The following is a 21,779-nucleotide window of genomic DNA, read 5'->3' as shown; positions in this document are numbered from 1 at the left end:
TTATAATGGAGAATATAAGTAACAAAAGAATCAGGCAATCTACCCCATTCCCATATCTGTCTCTCCACATAACAAATGTTGGTATTTCTTTACAGATCCCATCAGCTACACTTATTATTCAATCTATTATAATCTATGTCCGTGAGTTATATGCACCGGTTGAACATTTTCGTCTTCTGGGCATGCGTGATTTCAGCAGTATTGGTTCAGCACAAGAAAATCCCGGACCCGTATTCAACAGAGAGGGTTCTTGCCTATAAATATCTGGCAGTTCACCAGCATTGGTGCAAGCGAGCCCGACTCTGATGATGAAACACTGAATGTCAAAACAGGTTCAGAATTTACTTGTGTAGAACCGAACCAAGGAGACAATCATTCAAGAGAGATGGTGTTGGTGGATAACTCTTATCTGTGACACTTGGCAAACTAACAACATTGTTTTAACTTTAACTAGGCCTGACTGCTGATGAGACTTTGACAGTTGAAACCAGCCCAAGGTTTTCCCACTTAAACCCCTGCCGGAAAACAATGGTCCGAAAGACCCATAAGTCTGATCGACGAAAAATTATAACATGTTACTTTTATAACAGACAGACGCACATTTCGATTTAAAGCTTTCGTGACTGTAGGGATTCATCTTCTTGGTTCTTTCGGTAAAGTCATGTAGAAGGGAAGTAATAAAATAATAAAAATAAAACATATAAAATAAAATAGTATAATATAAAATAATATTATTTTATTACTTCCCTTCTACGTGACTTTACCGAAAGAACCAAGAGGAAGACGCACCTTTATTGTCTAATGACACAATAGAGCTGGTTACCAGGGGAATGCTTGGGTTGTTGACCTCCAAAGCCACTTCGAGGTCACTGAGGGCTGAATCCACCGCATCCACATCCGGTTCACTCTCCACCTTGCGAATCTCCGGTGACGCAGACAGCTTGCTGATATGGTACTGTTACCCAGGGAAGAGAAACGCCCCCGCTCCCCACAGTTAGCCTCGTGGGCTGCCAGCGAGCATTGTTAGTGAGCACCTGTTCAGGCTTGCGCGGCACACGAGATGGTGGCGTGGCCAGGACCGAGCATGCCCGGCTGCCCTTGTCTAAAAACTAAACTATTTTTAAATCCTTTATATTAAGTTCACTTGCGTGCTTGCTTGCTTGCTTACGATCGTGCAAATCTTTCGGTCGTTTTTTAACCCACTTCCCGTGATCCAATCGAGCTGGCATTTTGCACACAGACTCGTTGTGCGAGACAATTAATGTTCGTGAAATTTTTTTTCCAAAATTTTACACTGTTTAGGGAAAACAAATTACATATTTAATTACCAATTGTTTAATACTGCAGACAATCATCTGACCCATAGGTGGCAGCCATCTCAAGCCAGAGGATGAGAGGACTCTAGCCGCCACGCATATAAAGGATTTATAGTGAAAAACTTTGTTTTTACGGGTTAATTTTTACTTTACCAGGCAAGGCCCACTGAGCTATATAGCTATTTTTCAGAAGCGACCCGGCTGCAAATGACAGCTCAACGAAGTTGGCTTATCACGTGGAAATGTTTAGCAGCCAAATACTCTACACACACATTTCTAAATGTGGAGGGAAAATCTGGAGGACCCAGATAAAAATCCACTTGACCACGGGAAGATCATGCAAACTCCAAATATACAGGCATCAGGGTTGGGATCGAACCCACAACCTCCTGAAACTAAACTGCAAATGTTGATTTTACGTTACCAGATGATTAGTTTAGTTAGCATCAACTGACTGGATCGAGGTGGCTTTTGCCACTGGGGGTCCATGGCCCGGCATTGAATACAGTTCACTGGACTTGTGCTGCAATGTCTTTTTTTTTTTACCAGAAATGACTTCTCTGTAGACTATCGTACATGAATCCTACCTGAATAACTCTTTACATTTCAATTCGCTGGACCGAACAAACTAACACGGCCTCTTTCGAAGCTGGGCGCGTTCTGCAAACCGTCCCAATTTCTTGTACCTCGGAGGCATCAATCCGAGCTGCATCGGCCAAAAACGCGGGCGGCCAACGAGCTCGCCAATGTAACAGAAATATGGTGTTAGCATGCGGGGTGCGGCACGCACGGAGCGGCGAGGCGGCCGATCGTACCTGCAGGGCGGCGAACATCATCATCTCCTCCTCCGTGCAGTCCACCTTCTCCAGGAGGATACCCCAGCGTGCCTGCTCATACAGCTGGTTGATCCGGATGGCGTCGTACTGTGGATCGCAGCAGGGGGCGTGAGGCCATGCGATCGGGAGGGACAATGCGGAGCAGGCAGTCGAGAGGGGCAGTCGGGAGGGCAGACGAGAGAAGCAGGAGGAAGGGGATGTTGGGAGGAGCCGGTAGGGCAGTCGGGAGGGCAGGCAGGCACATTCAGACTCACAGCGGACGCGTATGTTGTACTTCCACCGCCTCAAACGGACAAGGCAAACATGATGATGGCAATTCCCGTAAACAAAGTGCCTACACTTCTGCCTAGATTGTGTTGAACATGCCCCATGTGATGCAGAGAATGCTGCCCAGATTGAATCGGCGCTCCCTAACCACGTTGGGTAGGCATGCACACGTCCACACGCACGAGCTCAATCTTGCATGTAAGCCACATGGGAAATTGTGTCGGAGGTAATGACTTTACGTATATTTAAACGGAGAAGATTGGAAGCATGGGAAAGCCTGCTGTGTTGGGTAGCCAGGAGTGGAAGTCGGGTAACCCCATTTTAATTGATGCGAAGTAAACTGCAGTAGATGGATAAACTCTGTTATGAAACTGCATGCCTAAAACAACTATGAAAAATTTGCTCTGTTATAAAATTTAAATCGCTATGCTTCATTGATTGTATTTTATTATCTCATTCTATTTTTGCGCAATTACTTCCATTTTATTTACAACGTTGGGAAATAGTTCTCACTTCTTGCACGTAGATTAAAATTGTAACTTTTTTTTACGCTTTTTTTGTATTTTTCCACAATTTCATGCCAATTGTCCTTTCAGTGTCACGTCATGAGACAAAGAATCCATTCAGAACTTTCGCAAAGCAGTGTATCCCCCCCCCACCCCCCATGTTACAGAATAGCCCGCAGAAGCAGACAACACAGAACTACTTCGCAGATGCCTTCAATGGGAGTATTTTCACCAGACGAGGGAGCAGCACTTTTCCACCTGCCCTGCTACACAGTAACGTTTGTTGAATCACGATCGAATCAATATTTTCAATTCTCAGGGCTAGAACGCATCTAAATTATTTGCAGAGCTATAACTATCGTTTATGTACATTCATTGTTGACCGTGCCGAGACCATGAACTCACTACACACGAGAGCCCGGTTTAATCACTGACGATTGCCTGGATTCTAACCCAGGGTTTCAGCGGTGCCAGCTCAGTGCACTGACCTCTTGAGCCGCCCGTCTCGACAACCCTCTTTAAAAAAAGAGACAAATACATTTCTGAAGTAATTTATAAAGAAATCCCGGACCCAACGCACCTTCGGATTTATGTCGAAGAAGCAGAAGTATTTGTATCTGAGCAGTAACGAGTCCTTCTCCTTCACGCCCTGCTCCATGAGGGAGCGCGAGGAGTCCAGCCATCTGCAACCGGCAACGGGTCTCATCACTCGCGCCATCCCGTGTGGCCAGTTTATGTACGCGGTGGCGACGAGGCAGGAAAATTCTGCACATGCACCGCTGTTCATTGGCAACTCGTGAGCAACCACCTGATAGGACAACGCGAGGCCGCCTGGCATTGGGCAATTTCCCACGTGCGACTGAGGTGGGCGCGATCCCCACCGTCGCACGTTCCTGAGCCTCACGCGAACGATGTCGCGCCCGCGAGCAGAGGTCACACATTCTCTTGGGTTTCCCCCTCCCCCAAAGTGAACGCACTTAAGAGAGACCGTGTCTAAAGAGGGGTGCACACCAAAACCCTACCCGGTTAGCGTAATAAAAAAAACGTTAGACAAGTGTTAAAAACGCTGAACAGAATGAGTATGTGTGCATGTATGCTGAACTTCTTTCGCACGCTACGTAGCCAACCGTGCCAATTTGGAGGTGCGGAGGAAGGACAACAAACACAAAAATCTGAGTAGCAATACCATCGGCATTTGCCTCTTGTGCATTCTGCTCTGGCTCTAAACCCACTGTGTGTACGACCAAAGGCTGCGACGTCCGTCGCTTAACCGTGCTCATTTTTGCAAAAACATTTGTTTGACTTTACTAAGGAAGAATTTAGGGATTGGTTGGCTGAGCCCCCTCCAGTCACCAGTCACCTTCCCCCCCTCCCCCTGCAGACGCTACGGGGGGGGGGGGTGTTTGTGTCCCTCTCACGACGCTGGCTCACCCGCCGTTGATGCGGGCCTTGTCGGTGAGCGATTCTTGGCGGTAGCGTCGCGCCAGAACGTCGGCCGGCGCCGCCTCGCTCGTGGCCAGCACGGAGAGGCCCCCGTCCGTCAGCCCGTCGCTGCCGAACCACTGCACGGTGCTGGCCAGCGGCGTGCCGTCCTTCGTGTCGTACATGGGTGTCATCGTCTTGCTGTACAGGCCCTGCGTGCCCTGCTGGGGGGTGGGCGTAGGGGAGATGTTGTTACACGGCTGTGGGCTGATGGTGCAGGTGGGGAGGAGGAAACGGGCGCTACTCGGTGTATGAAGGGAAAGGCAACATTTGCTGAAGCGTGGTTGTGTATTTCACAGTCCACAAGTAACTGGTGTGAATTAGGAGCGAGTTATTTACTTGAAATTTATTTACGCCTCTATACCCATAAAAGCCTCACCGAGGTTCAAGACTCTTCTTCGAGAACGGTTCTATCAAGGGGTGCTCTGCGTGATGTCAACATTATAAGTCTCCCTCCAAACGAGCATCGAGGCAGTGGGCATCTCGTCGTCAGTCCACAGTCATCAGTGAAAGTTACACGGATGTCGGCGAGCACTCCATCCTACGGGCAAACCCGCTGTGGCGCAACGCGGCGCTCATTTGATCGTCTCCTCGGGGAGGACGACGAGCCGAATGAAACCAACCCACGAACAGATTTGGGCTGACCATTCTTGCCACAAGGCCAAGTCGGTTGCGTACGTAATCAATCGGATGGTTCGCTGTAAACTTCTGCCCGATGTCCATGTGCGACTGCACGTCTGCGGAGGCAGAGGAGGACAGGGCAGTGACCTGGGCGGTCAAGGCTACCACGCAGAGGCCACACGGCACATGCCGCACGGCACGCCCCACCTTTGCCGCTGGCCTGGATGAGTGGCTCCAGGAAGTCGTCCGTCGTCTCTTTGTCCTTCTTCTTTTTCTTCTTGGTTGGGTTGTCCGGTTTGCGGAGCAGAGACAGCTCCTCTGGGTGCCGGATGTCTGCAGGGGAAGGGGGCACAGAGGGCAAGGCAAACGTGCGCTATTTAGATTATGTGGCTGCTATGAGTGTCCACACGATAAGCCACTTTGTAGAGCTATCATTTGTGGCCAGGTCGCTTCTGAAAAAGAACCTAACAGCTCAGTGGGTTTTGTGATTTGCTTACCTTTCCTATACTTTGCACACAGGGGCGGTTTCTTCATTAGGGCGATTGGGCGACGCACCACCAATGTCATTCAACCACAGAGTCACGCTAGCCGCCACTGTGCCTCTGGATATAGTCCAATCAGCGTCATGTCACGTTCTGTGGAGTACCGCCTCTTTTTGGGCGATTTCATTCTCTATGGCTTCCGGGAGGGCATGCACTAACGTGCTTACGTCATCATACGTGCTAACGTCATCATACGTAAGCACGTTTCATCCAACAATATAATTTGTCGCCACCTAGTGGAATCTTTAATAAAATAAACTTGAGTGGTTTGTTTTAATAGTGAGTATAGAAACAAACAAGATGTATTGTAAGAGTCACTTTATTTTTCATTAATATTAAAGAAGTGAAGTTGCCTTTACATGCTTAAGCTGTTAATTTATCCATTGCATGGGTGGACCTTATCCTTATCAATCATCCAGACATTTGCCCCCCCTGAGAGATTTTGCAGGAGCCGCCACTGTTTGCACACCTATCATGTTTTTTTGTATCGTTTATTGTTGAAACTTTCTGACCTGCCCCTACTGGACATCTGTGAAAAAGAGCTTCATAACTCATCGGATTCCTCCAGTCTAAATAAAAATTCTGATTCTGAACTGTGATGACGCACGTGATGCTCATCGCGAATCATCCAATGAGTCACCCCTCCCCCCTCTTCCCCAGCGAGTTAATCTTCTTCCTGCATTTGCTTTCACCGTCCGATGTCCAAACCTCTCAATGTCATCTTGTTTAATCAAACTTTGTATTCCATCTTCTCGCTGCTGTCGTAAAGGGGGCAGTCATAGACAATGTGGAAGGCTGTTTTCTTTAGGGAACTCTGCCCTCGCACATCGGAGTGGCTTACAAACCACCATGGTGTCAAATCAACCGTAGACCCATCCCGGCACATTAAGCCTGATCCGAGGTGACCTGGCCAGCTAAATTGTCATGATTCACGATACAGGGTTGTGGTTCGATTTCAGAATACATTCATGCGTGCCTCGTTTTTACCATCCTACTTGTATTGTGTCTCCTTTGCACAGTTTTATCCACTGTAAGTAGCCGAAGCGTGACATTCTAGTTTGTGCCAATCACATTACCAAGAATTGATAGCCGCACGGGCAGGCAAGCAGCTAAGCGCTTGGGTAGGGGAGCAAACAGGTAGCTCGGTAGGCAAGCAAGTGGATGAGCAGGTGAGCGAGCGAGTAGTGAAGCAGGTGAGTGTGTGGGTGAACAAGCAGGAGAGTAGACAGCAGAGGACGCAGGCGAACAACCGAGCGCGTGTGGGCGAGCGCGCAGATCAGCGGATGAGCGGGTGAGCGAGCGAGCGGGCGACGCCACTCACTGCACGTGCGGCAGACATCGGCGACGGCGCGGAACACGGGGTCGGAGAAGCTGACGGTGACGCGCACGCGCTTGCTGCTGGGCAGCTGCAGGCGCAGCAGCTTGTGCTGCGGCGTGAACACGAGCACGGCGTCAGCCTGCACACCGTACTTGTCCAGCGTCCACGGGTGCTTGAGCAGCCACAGCTTGCGATGTTCCCACCAGAGGGCGTGGTCCGACCAGTCCCTCTGCTCGTCTGCGCATGGGAGAGGGGTGCGGGTCGTCACCATGAATATGAATGTCGCCTTTTCAGCGTGCGCCAGAGGTCGCAAACGGGTTTTGATTCCTTACCTGTACCCGGCCGCACCAGGGTCGCAAACGGGTACCCTTACCCGGCCGGGTACGGGCACCCGGGTATCGGGTAGGGTACGGGTATCGGGTACCTGGTTGCGACCTCTGGCGTGCGCTTCTGCGGCCGTCTGGAACGCTCTTTCCTTCCGATATTAGGAAGCCACCGGAGCTTACGGACTTTTAAGTCGTCTAGGTTGAAAACTAATTTCTTTATAACTGCTTTTTTGTGTTTAGTTTGTTGTCCTTCCCCTGCAACTCGAATTAGACACAGTTGGCTACGTACGGTGTGAAAGAAGTTCAACATACATACGTCATTCGTTTGGAAGTTTTTTTGGTCATTCTTGGAAACAACGGCGACTCAACGGTTCAAACTGTGGGCCAACATTGGTACGTGGTTGGAACCAGAACAATGTTGGCCCAATGGTATTGTGTTAGCACGATGCATCTGATTAGATTTAAACTTTTTTGTGATCGATGTCACCCATTACAGTATCCACAATACTGTACTTTACACATTAAACGGGCACTGTACGTTGGCGAAATGATATTAAGTCCAATCAATTTACAAGCACTAATTCGTTGATCTGGAACCATGTGTTGAATTCCTTTCATGCTAAGAGGCTGTCGCGCAGTGATGTTTGGCACGTTGGGCTTCCAAACGCAGAGGTCACCGGTTCGATCTCCCGGCACGGCATTTGCAACACGAGTGCAAGTTTGTTAAATCCGCCTGCCTCTATCCACCCAGTAGTGTAAATGGGTACAACACAGTCGATCGGCATGTCGCGTCTGGTGGGAGTTAACGTGTGGCCAATGTGGAAGAGTAGGCCAAGTACACTCTAGAGGAGGCTCTCTGGAGCGCCATCGAGTGGAGGCTCATCCGCTAGCATTGCTACGAGCCAGCAATTGCAGGGCTGAGCCTTCACCTCGTGTGACTACTTTCATGTTTACTATTCTGGTGGAAACTCGCCATCATTTCCTTGAAGAAAAGAGCGGAAATTCAGCTCATCAGAGTAAATCTCCCCATAACAGTGAATAACGGTGGACAATCGTCACAACGCGTTTCATGTCCATGGCGCACATTTTTCTCCGGCACAAATGACCGGTTAGCGCGGAGCCACGGTCACGCGTCGCTCGAAAGCCACGCGAACGAGCCTAGGCGATGGAGCGAACGACAGCGTGGCCAAGGTATAGTAAGTAGGTTTTTACCCTTTAAACTGGTACAAAACTGACTTATAAAGGTGTCAGTTTTGTACCAGTTTAAAGGGAAAAAACCTACTACTATATTTTGCCACTGGTAAAGGAGATGTCTCATAGTGTAAAATCGTGGCCAAGCTTGCAGCTCGCAGTCGGTGCCTCCTCGGTTAAAGCGCTAACCGTGCCAGGCTGCACGCACCCTGCAGGCGTGGAGAGGAGGGCCCCCCCACCACCACCACCCTGCCATGTGTGATGCGAGCAGGCCCTCCTCAGTGGGCGGCCACGTGTGTGTGCGGTCGGTTGGGCTCGGCTTCGCTTCCTGTTATGGCCATCTGCGCGAGGGGTGATAAGGCCGCCTTCTTGAGCAACAGCCGTAACCACAACACCGCTCCTCCCATGCCCTCCACCGCACTCTCCAGCACCTATGTGTTGTGTCCGCACAGCCTGGGAACGCTCGGAACTGAAATGTACAAGGACATTGTTTATTTCAGGAAAGCCTCGTGCAGCCTCGACGCCCTTTTCAGGCAGGTGTCCTGTTGAGTTGTCGCAGTAGGAGGCGGGAATTGCTGTGTGTTTTCCGCTTTAAGTAATCTGCGAGTAATTTTACAAATTTGGACCGTGGCGTTGGCACGCAGTGGCCTAATCTTTTTTCACGGACAAAAATTGGTTAATTCACACTTAAATTGTGGAATTAAGGGTGCTTCGTTTGTTGTAGTATTTTGCGTAGTATGGTTGTTACTGCTATATGACTACAATTACAAATGTTGAGTCAGCCCGAGGTGAAAACGATACTTGGTTTAGTTGGTGGCTGGCTCCTACATTTAACCTACTTACATTTTTTTTATCCCACTCAGGAAGTTAGTCATACTTTAGCGAATTGTATTGACTAATGCCTAGAAACAGAATGAAACTGAAAAGCAATGCTCGTTGAGTACAATTATGAATACAATAAATGAGTCATATTTAAATGCACCCATTGCACTTTAAGTGCATCTATGTTATCATAAAAAAACATTTCATTTGTCTGTGAGTCAGGTTGGCCAGTCACAGCGCTTGAGTCGTTTTTCTCGTGCAGTGGATTGAGGGCTCCACCTGCAGCAACACGTTCAGTGGCTCAATGCTAATGTCGAGGTCTGTTTTCCACGACGAGAGAGCTTTAGAAGAGAAGAGTTCGCGTAGTTTGGCTACGCCGCCTCCTTTGAAGGAGTGCAGACATTGAATTTTGACCTATGGATTGAAAAGGCAAGTTTGTGAAACGAAGACACATCTGGGTAACGCGAGAGGCACACATTGAGTCTTTGTTGGGGAAGTGTGGGACTGAACCGTGCAATTTCACGGGGTCTGTCTCGTACAGTACAAAGTGCAATTGACCAATGCTAACCTCGCCATCTTCCGCATGGCGTTACATTTAACTGTGTCCAACGCCACGGAGAGCAACTTCCACAGACGTAGAGGTTTGCCGTGCGGTGCATTATACTGCAACAGAAACAAAACCAGTCCCCCAGTCTTGAAATGTCAAATGTTGCCGTTGGTTATTATAGCTGTGGGCTGGTTACTCGACATTCCACCGTGGAGCACTTTCCACAAGGGAAGAAGATACTTTGCTTCTCAATAGGCTTTCGAAAAGCAAAAACTGGGACAAACAGTAACCATAGCGAGACTCACTTCTAAAAGCTGGGTCGGTACGTTTGTTAAACGTGGCAGAGGTTGTTGAGATTTGAAGCAGAAATGGGGACTTTTGTAAATGCAGAAGTGCATTCATAAAATACCCAAAAGCTGTATCAACTACCGCATGACATAACAATCAGCTACAAGGCAAAACCACTGAACTGTCCATTACCAAACTGTGTGATTGTTGTCGCATTGGCCACGTGCCCCTGTAAGGTGCACATTGAGCATGCACATGGGATCGCGATGACGCACGGCTAAAATGAATGGTCCTACAACAAAACAAATAAACTAATTGTGGGCTTTTAAAAAAAACCGCTGCGGTACAGTAATACCCCGGTGTGTTCGTCAGGGGATGCATTCCTGAGAGGTGCAACGAATGTCGAAATTGACGTAAATCAAAGCAAATGTACAGGGGAGGTGGAGGCGAAGGCCGAGACAATGGACACGAGAAAGGATGGACAACGCCATCAGCGACGACAGTGTGTGGTTCAGGCGACGCGAATCAGGTAGCGGCATTTAAAAAAAACAACGAGGACGTATTTGGAAAACGACATAAAAGGGAGAAACGTAAATCGGTCTATTACTGTAATTTATTTTTAGTATAATTCTGATAATGTACGTTTCTGGTAAATGTAGCCTGCGCAAATGTATTTATTTTGTCCAGTTTGCTTGCTCAAACTATTTATGCTTCGATATATTGGTCTGATATTATACACCGAGGGATTTTACTGTGGAGATACAGAACTCCGTTCTGCTCGTATATGTCTGTACCCCAAGGTTCTCTGGTTCATGAGCAGAGTTCACGATCGCATTTGAATGGGTGCTGCTGCTGCTTTCTGTCTATGATGTGATATAAACTATATCATGAATTATGTTTCATGAAAGCCAAGACGTGTGCGGTTTGGTTCCCAAAATGTCAGTGCATCGACATGCAGCCTTGACTGGAAAGGAGGCAGGGTTTTTCTGTAAACGCCCACCGATATTAGCGGGCAGTGCGACACGCTTGCTCCAAGCTCTTGTCTGGGACAAAATAGAACTTGACGCGATAATTCCACAGAGACTCGTTGCCCGCACAGCGACGTCAGAAAAGATCCCTTGTTACAATTCCATTAATTCGTCATTGATTTGTATCTTTAGAAAAAAACAGCTTACATTTCAAAGGCAGGTGATCTCGCAGTCCGTGATGTTTCTACAGGGGCCATTGTGGTGACTGTATATGTGACATTACGTACATGCATTAACCATGCATTTGATTCAAGTCACTATCGATGGCCGCGATTTGATAAAAAAAATCGATTAATGTATCGTCTCCTCTTTAGCATCTCGTTTGTGGCGTTTGAAATAGTTCCGCCTGGTTTGTAAATTTTTGTTCACTCCATGGAGCCACATGTAGCATTCGCGTCATCATTTACAGCTCATTAGTCAATCCACATGGCTGGATTAAGGCCACCGCATGGCTGGATTAAGGCCACCACACGCCACGTCAGTTATGAGGGTTCGTTTTGACTATACTTCGCCAAGCTGGTCAGTGCGCGGTGAAACGAAGGACCCGGGACCGGTTCAGGTGTATGTATGTTGAATTGCTTCTGCACCGAATGTAGCTAATTGGAGGTGCGGGGAAGAACAAACTAAACACGAAAAGCAGTTCTAAAGAAATATGTTTTCAATATTTATTGAAAACTCATCACTGATATTAACCCTCGCCATCTGGAACACCATCCCACTGCACATTCGCAGCATCTGCTTTTAAGAGCTACTTCAAGGCCCCACCTCTGTCACATGGCTTTCGAGTGACACCGAGCTTGGCTCCGCATGCTACAAATCGCATTATTATTAGCCGTGCCAGGGAATCGAACTCTGGTGGTCGGGTTCATAGCGCCGCGCACTAACCACTGCGCCACCGCTCCACCCCGACATCACCATATCATGTCCAAAAGTAGCGAGCGATAGATTTCCCGCAGGCACGATTCCATGCACGCACCGCGAGCATCTCTACAAATTGCCACGTGTCACAGCATCACCGCCACCCATTGCCGAGCGCCTGCACTGACCGAATAGCACGTGACCCGGGCCACCAGCCACGTCGGCACAGAAGAGTCGGGTTCCAGCAGGCACGGAGGAAGAGACATCGCCTCGTTCAACTAATCATGGGTAATTATCCCACCGTTAGCACAGCAATCCATTCTCATGAATAACGTCACAGGCATCAACTGAAACGGTAATTGTGTGCGGTTTGCTTGGGAGAGTCTCCACCCACTGCTCATTGTGAGGTGCCTGCAGTCGCATTGATCAGTCAGAGGATGAGTAAACAGGAAAGGGTTCCGATCACAAAGGCGCCCAGCTCACGGCACGTGTGGCACTTGCACAACTGCCTCGGCGGTAGCCAAACGTTGCCCAGCCGCGTGGCTCTGGTAGAGGGATCGGCTCGTACTTGGAAGGGTGTGAGATAAAATCCCCGTTGGCGATTGACTCAACCCATCTCATCCCTCCGTGGGTCGATAAAATGAGTACCGCTTTGAGTGCACACAATCGACGGTGGTTGTTCTTGGGATAGACTCGCCCCCGATATAGGATTGTGAAATTTCCACCACTGACTCGGGGCTGTAAATGGGACATGGACATTGCCTCAACGCACGTTTGAGCAGTAAAACGGTGACTTAAAAACAAAGTCAGTAAGCAAAGTCCACAGGTGCATGTAGCCAACCTAATATTTTCAACACAGTTCACAAAGATACTGCATTGTCTAATAATAACAATCCATTAGTCCATACAGAGGAAGTGCTCTTGCCATTATTACCTGGCGACCCCAGGAGTACTCTAACCATCCTTAGCTGATGATACCCAACCGGTCCATTGTTTAAACAGATGCTCACTAGAAATATCAAGTCTCAAACACCAACCAACCAATGTACATTTCACATCCCTTTTGTCAATCCACTGCAGGATGAGTCCCTCCACATAGTGGTGCATATCATGGGAGTTATTTGACTCCACTTCGCCACGCTGGCCAGTGCAGGTTGGTGAAAGCCCCACAACCGTCTATGGCAACCCGGCATGCAGGGTGGTCACCCGCACCAGCACTACGGGAGGCTCAAACCTGCTCAGCTTCCGAGAGCTGACGTTCGGGCACTTTCTGAGTGATATGGGTCAAGCGTCGAAAGGCTTCCGACAATTATTTTACGTGAAAGTGGAATTCCATTTTCTGGAACACCTCGTGACGCTTCTACATTAGTCCAACGTCGAGTTCGTGCCAATTTTTTGTTAACATTTCACTCTTATTTTTACGTTAAAGGAGGCAAAGGTGCTACCTGCTAATGCCACTGCTGGCGAAAGGGCCTCCACTACAAATGCCCTCTCTAAAGAGGGCATTTTCGTCGACTCGTCCACGTTAGCCAGATGTCTTGAAAGCGTGTCGGGGCACACACACATCACCCCTGCACCACACGCCAACTGCCGCTTGACGAACTTTGGTGCGCCCATTTATACAGCTGGGTGGACCGAGGCAGGGGCATTCAGGAAACTTGCACCGTCTCGCTTCAACTGCCGTGCCATGAGATGTTACCAGTGACCTCCGGATTACAAAGCAAGTGTCGTGACCATTGCACCACGTGTGGTTTACTCGACAGCATCTTTCACGGCTCTCAAGTGGCACATCTCTGCACATCCTGGACGGGGCAGAGGTGCGGCGCGTCTCTTTACGTCCCGCACAAAGTGTTGTCTGCAGCCTGTGTCTGGGGGTTGTTCGTCCCACCCCTGCCCACAAAAAAAAACCAACTTGACTCCCCGTAATTCCATTCTGCTGACAGTGTCAACACTCGGTTCCTCGACAAAGGCGTTTCCCACCGATCGCAGCCGATAACTCCGTTTAGCCGGCACCACCGTCGTGTTCGGCCAGCTGTTGTTTGTCAAATCGTCTGCAAATATCCTCCGTGGTTAACTACCGACCGACTGCCAGAGAAGTCAAATTGTGTGGGTGGCTGTCTTTTTTGCTTGAGCACTATAACTGTGACCAGGAATGTGGAAAACTCGCTCGGTAACTTTACATTCTCAAAGTCCGTTTAGTTGCTCAACGTGAATAAAGTGTGTCGGTGAGTATGTACATCATGAGCTCGCACTCATCACACACAAAGAGCTTGCCACATATGAACCACAACACCTTCCCGATCTCGTCAAGCGGCACAAACCATCACGCGAACTCCGGTCATCCTCACAGCGTGTGTCGGTGAGTATGTGCATCATGAGCTCGCACTCATCACACACAAAGAGCTTGCCACATATGAACCACAACACCTTCCCGATCTCGTCAAGCGGCACAAACCATCACGCGAACTCCGGTCATCCTCACAGCGGCTTTTCGCGAGCCATCGAACAAAGCGGCCACTGCATCGCGCGCTTTCAGATGCACTTCTTCGGCCATCTGGAACCCTCTTACTTCTGATATTAGGAAGCCACTGGAGCTATGCACTTTCAAATCAAGATTGAAACTCATTTCTTGAGAACTGCTTTTTGTGGTTAGTTTGCTGTCCTTCGCCCGCACCTCCCATTAGCGTGGTTGGATATGTACAGTGCGAAAGAAGTTCAACATACATCCATACATATCTATCCCTTTCTCGATCGACTACTGAATGTGGGCCTCCCCGTGGAAGTGTGGGCCGCAGGGGTTAATTGAACATCCTTTCACCCGGCAGGTTCGTGCAGGTTCGTAAATGTGGGGGAGCATAAATGTGCAAGCATATAAAGTACACTTCAATGCCCTCTGCTATCCACCACATCACCCCGCAGCTCTACGACATCCTGTGGGTGCGTGGTCAATCATACCCAGGGGTCGACAACCGAAATAACGAACAATTTTTTTTCCCAAATTCGGAAACCCCCCCCCCCCCCCGCAATATTTCAAGAGCTGCCAATGCACGTGAACCCGAGATGGTCCTTCATAGAATCACGAAGCAGTCCTTCGACGTGCCCTCAGATTGCCGACCCCTGCCCCAACCCAAGCGAGCACTATGCATGCTCAACTCGGCTTGGCTCGTGAGACCAGGTGCATTGCGTGCCATTTGGCCTCTGGACTCGCGTGGAGCAGAATGAATGAACGGTTTGGGCAGCGAGCGAGGCAGCCTGGAGCTGAAACCTGCCGCGGCACGCACGGCGGTTCCTGCCAGCTCCTCGTCGCCGCCGCCGCGCCGCACGCAGCCGAGTCACCGGGGGGACGGGCTTTGCCGCTTTTTGTGCCGACACTTCTTTTTAAAAAAACACATTCGTTTAAGCGGGACACTGATTATTACACGTCAAATTGATGCGTATGTTGCCCATCTTTAAGAATCGAAAGTAAACAATGAATCGCTCCATTGTTACTCCCCTAATGAAGCGTTACCGAGAATCTTCCATTTCCCGTGGCAATGTTCTCTTGGAATATCATCGTGAATGTGGTGACAAATAGTCATCGACCATGGCATACCCTCACACCAGCAACAACATCCACATCTGTATGGTACTCGGAAAAAAAACTAAACAAAGATCGAACAACAACCGACGTGTTGTTTATTGCAACTATTGCAAGTGGAAGGGGATCGGTTGTGCAGCGGTTAGCACCACTGCGCTATGAACCCAGTGACTTCAATTCCTGGTCATGGGCAACATCAGGGGTGAAGTGACATCTGAACTGATAGTGGGAAACTAACCCCCCCCCAACGCTCCACCCCACCTTCAATAACTCACGCTCACCTGCTTGGCGATGTATTGTTCAATTAACCCCCACTACTGACCCAGGTCACTATCACTTGGTTAAATGAGATAAACCTGAAACTTGAACATGGCAGTGGATTTATAAAGGGCTGTAACTTAAGCGAGCGGAATGTTTTGGTTAAAATCAAGTTGCCATGGCAATATAAAAACAAGAACATTGTCGTCCAATCGTATTGGACAACAATCTGCATTATTGGTTTGCGGCTACGCGAGCTGAATTCTTGTCGAGACACATAGTTATCACGCTTACATTTCTTTACGCAACAATTTTGCTCGTCGCAGCCGCGCAACGGTGCAAACCCTTTCCGCCGCTGCCGCGCACGTTCCAGCGTTTTTGGCGCAGGCGATCGCGACACTCACCGGCGGCCTGTACGATCCTGAGGATGAGGCCGCCGATGTGTAGGTCCCCCTTGAGCCGCACCGTCACGGGGCGCTCCAGGTCCGTGATGGTCACCGACAGCTCCCAGCTGCCGTCCGCCAGGTGCCCGTCCGCCGTGCGGATCCCGTCCTTTTGGTGCTTCGACATCGCCGACGCCGCTTTCTGCCAAGCCACGAAACGGGACGGTGGTGAGACCGCCGACCAAACCTCCACTCCGCTGGCGGGGTGCGCCGATAGCTTTTTTCACAGACCGTTCGACTGGAGCGGAGGCACACGCCTGTTCTCGTTTTTGGACACAGCCCTCAGGACGTTTGCACTTGGGAGGTTTTGAAGGGTGGTTCATCCAAATATGGTATCGGGAAAACGAATTGTCAGCCCACTCTTGGAAGAGTGCACGACTCTAAAACCGTCTAGCCCTTTTGTCAATCCACTGCTGCAAGAGGGCATCCCCACTCCGTATGGATTGTGGGGGAGGGGGGTTATTTGACCATACTTCACCACGCTGGTCATTGCAGGTTGGTGAAGGTGGGGAATAAAGATGTTGGAGTATTGCTCGAGGCTGGCGTTTTGCACTCAGAACGCGTGGGTGCGACATGTCCCTATTGGGGCAGATGAACTGCCCACTGAGGCAGTTCACAAAGAAAATTGCTCGACCAATCTTCGTAGCATCTGAGTGATCTTCGCTTGTGTGTGCGTGGGGTTTCTCCGGCCACTCCAGTTCCATTCCATACGGAAGCATAATCAAAAAGGAATTGCGCAAACATCCCATGTAGAGCCCTCGTGAAAATATTCTTGATACTTGGACTGGTCCGGAACACGTGTGCTTAGGTTCTGAAAGCACACGTGTTCCCAGTGGCCAGGAAACAAGTGGCCAAGAATAGCACAACATCTCAGATATGTCATCTTTGGACCGTTATATGAAGCGCTCGTGTTTTATGACGTTAATTAAAGTCATCTTTGTTTTAGATGCCAATATCGGTCTCAAACAAAGTAGACATCAGTGCACATTGCAAGCAAACGGGAACCGTGCAGGGACAGCGAGCAAAAGGAATGACAAAAATAAAAAATAAAGGAATGAAAAAAGAAACCCGTCACGACCTCATCCGCGAACGCTGACTGACGCGCATTAACGTCATCGGAGGTTCAAGTTCTTGGAGTGAATGCCACCACCTACATCCGATTAGACTAGGCAGGCCGGACGGTTAGTTGTACAATTGATGACGCTACTTCACATGAATCACTCGCGTGCCAATAAATGAGGTCAGTCAGCAAAGCAAAGCAAACACTGCCGTCCATGCAAAACACATCAGGGGATGGAATTTCATCAACTCATTGCTGGGACGATGCTGGGAAGTCACAACAAGGCCAAGGGATGAACTGAACCATCAATAAATGTAGCTCGTCTCTATGGGCAATGTTACGGGGCATAACAACCAGTGACAATTCATCAAGCAGTCATCATCATCATAGTTATCACAGCTCACGAGTAAACATGCCAAGGTCGGGGCCAACAACGTTGGCATGTGTCCCATGTTTACTGGGCCTCTCTTGTAGTGCTGCATGTACAACCAATGATTCTATAACCGTTTCTAAAAAATTAACCCGTGAAAACAAAGTTTTTCACTATAAATCATTTATATGCATGGCATCGGTTTTATTTTATTATTCATTTCTGTTTGTCTTGAGTAAGAGTTTCATTTTTATCACAATGGTATTTTAAATAAAATATGAAAAAAAAATTCCCTAAAAAGTGGAAAATTTTGGAAACATTTTTTCACGAAAATAAATTGTCACGCACAACGAGTCTGTGTGCAAAATGTCAGCTCGATTGGATCACGGGAAGTGGGTTAAAAAACGACCAAAAGATTTGCACGGTCCTAAGCAAGCAAGCGAGCAAGCAAGTGAACTTAATATAAAGGATTGAAAAATACCGTGTCAGCTCTTAAAATGTTGTTTCAGTTGTTCCATAACGTTTCAGAGAGTTCTCCAAAAAGCCGCAAGATTCTTTGACTTGGAGATTGCGAACGTGATCGATTCTAAAATGTGTTTTAGAATACCCACACGTCCTCATTTCATCTTATTTACGTGTTTGGATTTGACTCTTGTCAGAATGCTAAGGGGTTTTTTTTTAACGGTGCTTAACACGTAGGCTATCGCGACCAATATTGTTATTATAATGGGCAAAGAATGTCTGTGTGTCCCGCGCGTGACGTCACTCCACATACCGCACCCCTCCCCCTCCCGTCATTAATATTCATGAGCAGGTGGATATTTACACTCACGCAGAAGGTCGAGCGGAAATTTTTTTTTTTCGCGAATTCGCTTTAAGTTTGACGCTTCTTTATTGGAAGTGAATCTAATAAATAATTATACGCAACAACAAAGTGGATTTGGTGTCTTTGTTTCTTCAGCACTTGAGACAAAAGGTAATTCTAATTTATGCTTCTACATTATGGTAAAATCGACATTTCTCTGTGATTTTCAAGATATTATATCGATTTCCAATTTTTTCAACCCCAGCGACCGAAAGCAGAAGAGAATAAAGTATCAGAGCAGTGAATTTGAACATTGAAGGTCCGTTATATACAGCGCTACAGTGCCATGAAATGAGGTGTTTTATAACGATGTTTTGTGCAAGAATCACTGCCATTAATACAGTGCTACAGTGAACTGCAGTGAAGTGTTGAAGGACATACTTTCGTGCAAGATTCACAGCCATTAAATTTACACAAGATACAATTAAACTCTGCTCAATTTTTTCGTAAATATTACAGCTTCCGTCCTAGGATGGGCAAAGAAGCTAGTTATTCATGATGAAGGTTTTTTGGGTTAGATCGCGTAAGTATTCATGTGTCGTAACCCTCCACCGCCCGACACAGCCAGTAAGGTTTTCCACTTGAACAAAACGCGTCAATTAGTGACTACTTCTGCCCCTTACTGGCTGCTGTGTGGGCTGGTGCAGGGTTACGACACATTTATACTTAGGCGGTACAACCCAGAAACCTTTAATATGAAAAATGGCACTGCGTTAATGTGGTTACGTGGAACGTGAATTAATGATATTTGGGGCGCACTATTCTTGTTTGTGTTGTTGACAGCTGTGCTCACTCCCCACCAACGTGGTGTCAATCTCGCTTGGTCACGAACTAATTCAATGAAAGTGAAACTCAATGAGCGCTCCAAATTCGTTGACCGTGTCGTTTGCCACTCAACAACTACAGCGAGAAAGGCCATTTAACGACACACGTGGGAAATCTCATTGTCCTCGCGCGAACTTGCTGGGGAAAGTAGTAACCACGCCCGGCCGTCTTTGTATCCCCAATTCTGATGTTTCTACAAACCGCACCGGATTACCAATTTAATGCCGAGTCCAGACATCACCGCTGAACACACAAATCCACACACACGCGCGCGCACACATTTGAAGACAGCAATTAACGTGCTTTACGGTGAAAGTGCAGTACCTTAACGAATGTAATGCGAGAGACATCTTAAAACAAGGCTGAGAGAAGCACACAGTTCACATGACACAACATTCCTCACGGCCACCAAACAGACAGCATTCCTCTTCATCCAAGACGAGACACACGCGGACATAGCCTCCAGACAGCGCAGCGCTTTGCAAGCCCGACACTTGCCAGCAAAACGCAACGTCTAGGGCTTCTTTACCTTCTTCTCTGCCCGTTGCTTCTCGAATTGACTTCGTTGCAAGGTGATCACTTTGTCGGTCGCCTTCCACCACCACCAACACCACCAACACCACCACCACCAAGTAGCAGCAGCAGCAGCAGCACCGGCAGTGACTCTTCTCTTCTCTGTTGGCAGCCTGAATGAAGCTCCCGCTCCTCTTCCACTCTCTCTCTCGGGGGGAGGAGAGACAACTAAACGGATGTGTGTGTGTGCTTAGTATGGCGCAACAAAACAAGGGTGGGTTTTTTTTTCTTTTAACAAACGGGGGGGGGGGGGGGTGACACGGAAGGAGGCTTGGCTAAGAGACCTTTGGCGAACGCAGACTGTGGCTCGGCACCGCTTGCACCACGCCCCAAACCGAGCACCACCACCACCAACATCACCACCACAACCACTACCATCATCATCATCACCACCATCATCATCATCGCCCCCACCTCCTCCTGCTGCTGCTGCAGGAGGAATCCCGCCACTCACCACAAACACAGAGATCCCCCACCCCTCTCACCCCGGTACCGTCTCGCCTTGAACAGACGACTCACACGTGGCCGGCTTTCGCAATCAATAGCGTCCATAATAGAGGTGGTCATTTTTGGGTTTAGATCGCGTCAATATATAAATGTGTCGTTAAAACCCGCCACCACCCGACACAGCCAACTAGTGAGGGTTGTCACGTAAACAGAACGTGGCCAATTCGTCACTAGTACAGCACACCGGTGTAGTGTATAGTGCAGTGTATAGTAGTGTATTGTGTATAGCAGAGGTGTGGACTCGAGTCATGTGACTTGGACTCGAGTCAGACTCGAGTCATGAATTTGATGACTTCAGACTCGACTTGGACTTGCATAACAATGACTTTGTCCCACCTCTGAGGTGTGGACTCGAGTCATGTGACTTGGACTCGAGTCAGACTCGAGTCATGAATTTGATGACTTCAGACTCGACTTGGACTTGCATAACAATGACTTTGTCCCACCTCTGGTGTATAGTAGTGTATAGTGTAGTGTATTGTGTATAGTAGTGTATAGTGTAGTGTATAGTGTAGTGTATTTTGTATAGTAGTGTATAGTGTAGTGTATAGTGTAGTGTATAGTGTAGTGTATTGTGTATAGTAGTGTATAGTGTAGTGTATTGTGTATAGTAGTGTATAGTGTAGTGTATAGTGTAGTGTATTTTGTATAGTAGTGTATAGTGTAGTGTATAGTGCAGTATACTAGTACAGCACACCGGTGTGTTGGAGAGCCAAGCCACAACATTTACAATCTGAGTACGACGTTTCGCCAGTAATTGCAACGAGCTTCATCAGGCGACAGCCAGATCTGGATGTACTGCACTAGTGACGAATTGGCCACGTTCTGTTTACGTGACAACCCTTACGAGTTGGCTGTGTCGGGTGGTGGGGGGTTTTAACGACACATTTATATATTTACGCGATCTAAACCCCCCCAAAAAGCCCACCTCTATTATGAACTTTAACAGACTGTTGGGGGAGAGCAAGTGGTGTCAGTCAGCAAGCAGCGCCTATGAAGGCCGGCACGCGTACCTGTCAATTATTCATCAAGGAGCCGTCAAGTAGCCGTCAAAGCCACGCGGTTTGGCCCGTGTTCTTGCACGGGGGAATTTGAGTTGGGTTTTTACCCTTCTATCTGGCAACAAAACTGACACCTTTTTACAAGGAGTCATGTTTGCATAGACCGCAATATCTGCAGTCATAATACAAACAAAAGAACTTAACTCTGATAATGTGCACTGTCCTTGAAGTTGATTGGTCCACACCCGAGACAGCTTTCCTTAGAGCCTAGTCTCACATCAATCAACTTCATGGACAGTGCACATTATCAGAGTTATGTTCTTTTGTTTGTATTATGACTGCAGGTATTGCG

The 21,779-nt window shown here is 48.3% G+C and overlaps 1 protein-coding gene across 1 annotated transcript in view; it reads right to left on the bottom strand.

Annotated features, from left to right (window-relative positions):
• LOC133347165 (fermitin family homolog 2-like) overlaps positions 1–20,088 on the bottom strand; it is a 28,119-nt gene extending 8,031 nt beyond the window's left edge. Inside the window, exons 1-8 of the mRNA XM_061559202.1 lie at positions 19,876–20,088; positions 16,188–16,368; positions 6,892–7,125; positions 5,237–5,361; positions 4,357–4,568; positions 3,506–3,608; positions 2,132–2,239; positions 824–955 (exon numbers count right to left, since the gene is read on the bottom strand). Of these exons, the coding sequence (XP_061415186.1) occupies positions 824–955; positions 2,132–2,239; positions 3,506–3,608; positions 4,357–4,568; positions 5,237–5,361; positions 6,892–7,125; positions 16,188–16,353 (1,080 nt within the window). The 5' untranslated portion in view covers positions 16,354–16,368; positions 19,876–20,088. The remainder of the gene's footprint in view (positions 1–823; positions 956–2,131; positions 2,240–3,505; positions 3,609–4,356; positions 4,569–5,236; positions 5,362–6,891; positions 7,126–16,187; positions 16,369–19,875) is intronic.
• Positions 20,089–21,779: the final 1,691 nt, after the last annotated feature.

This window comes from Lethenteron reissneri, chromosome 25, assembly GCF_015708825.2.
Source record: "Lethenteron reissneri isolate LAM-NWPU_2019-01 chromosome 25, ASM1570882v1, whole genome shotgun sequence".
Taxonomy (NCBI): Eukaryota; Metazoa; Chordata; class Hyperoartia; order Petromyzontiformes; family Petromyzontidae; genus Lethenteron; species Lethenteron reissneri.
The sequence above is the reverse complement of the archived record's forward strand: the minus strand, read 5'-3'. Positions and strand labels throughout refer to the sequence as shown.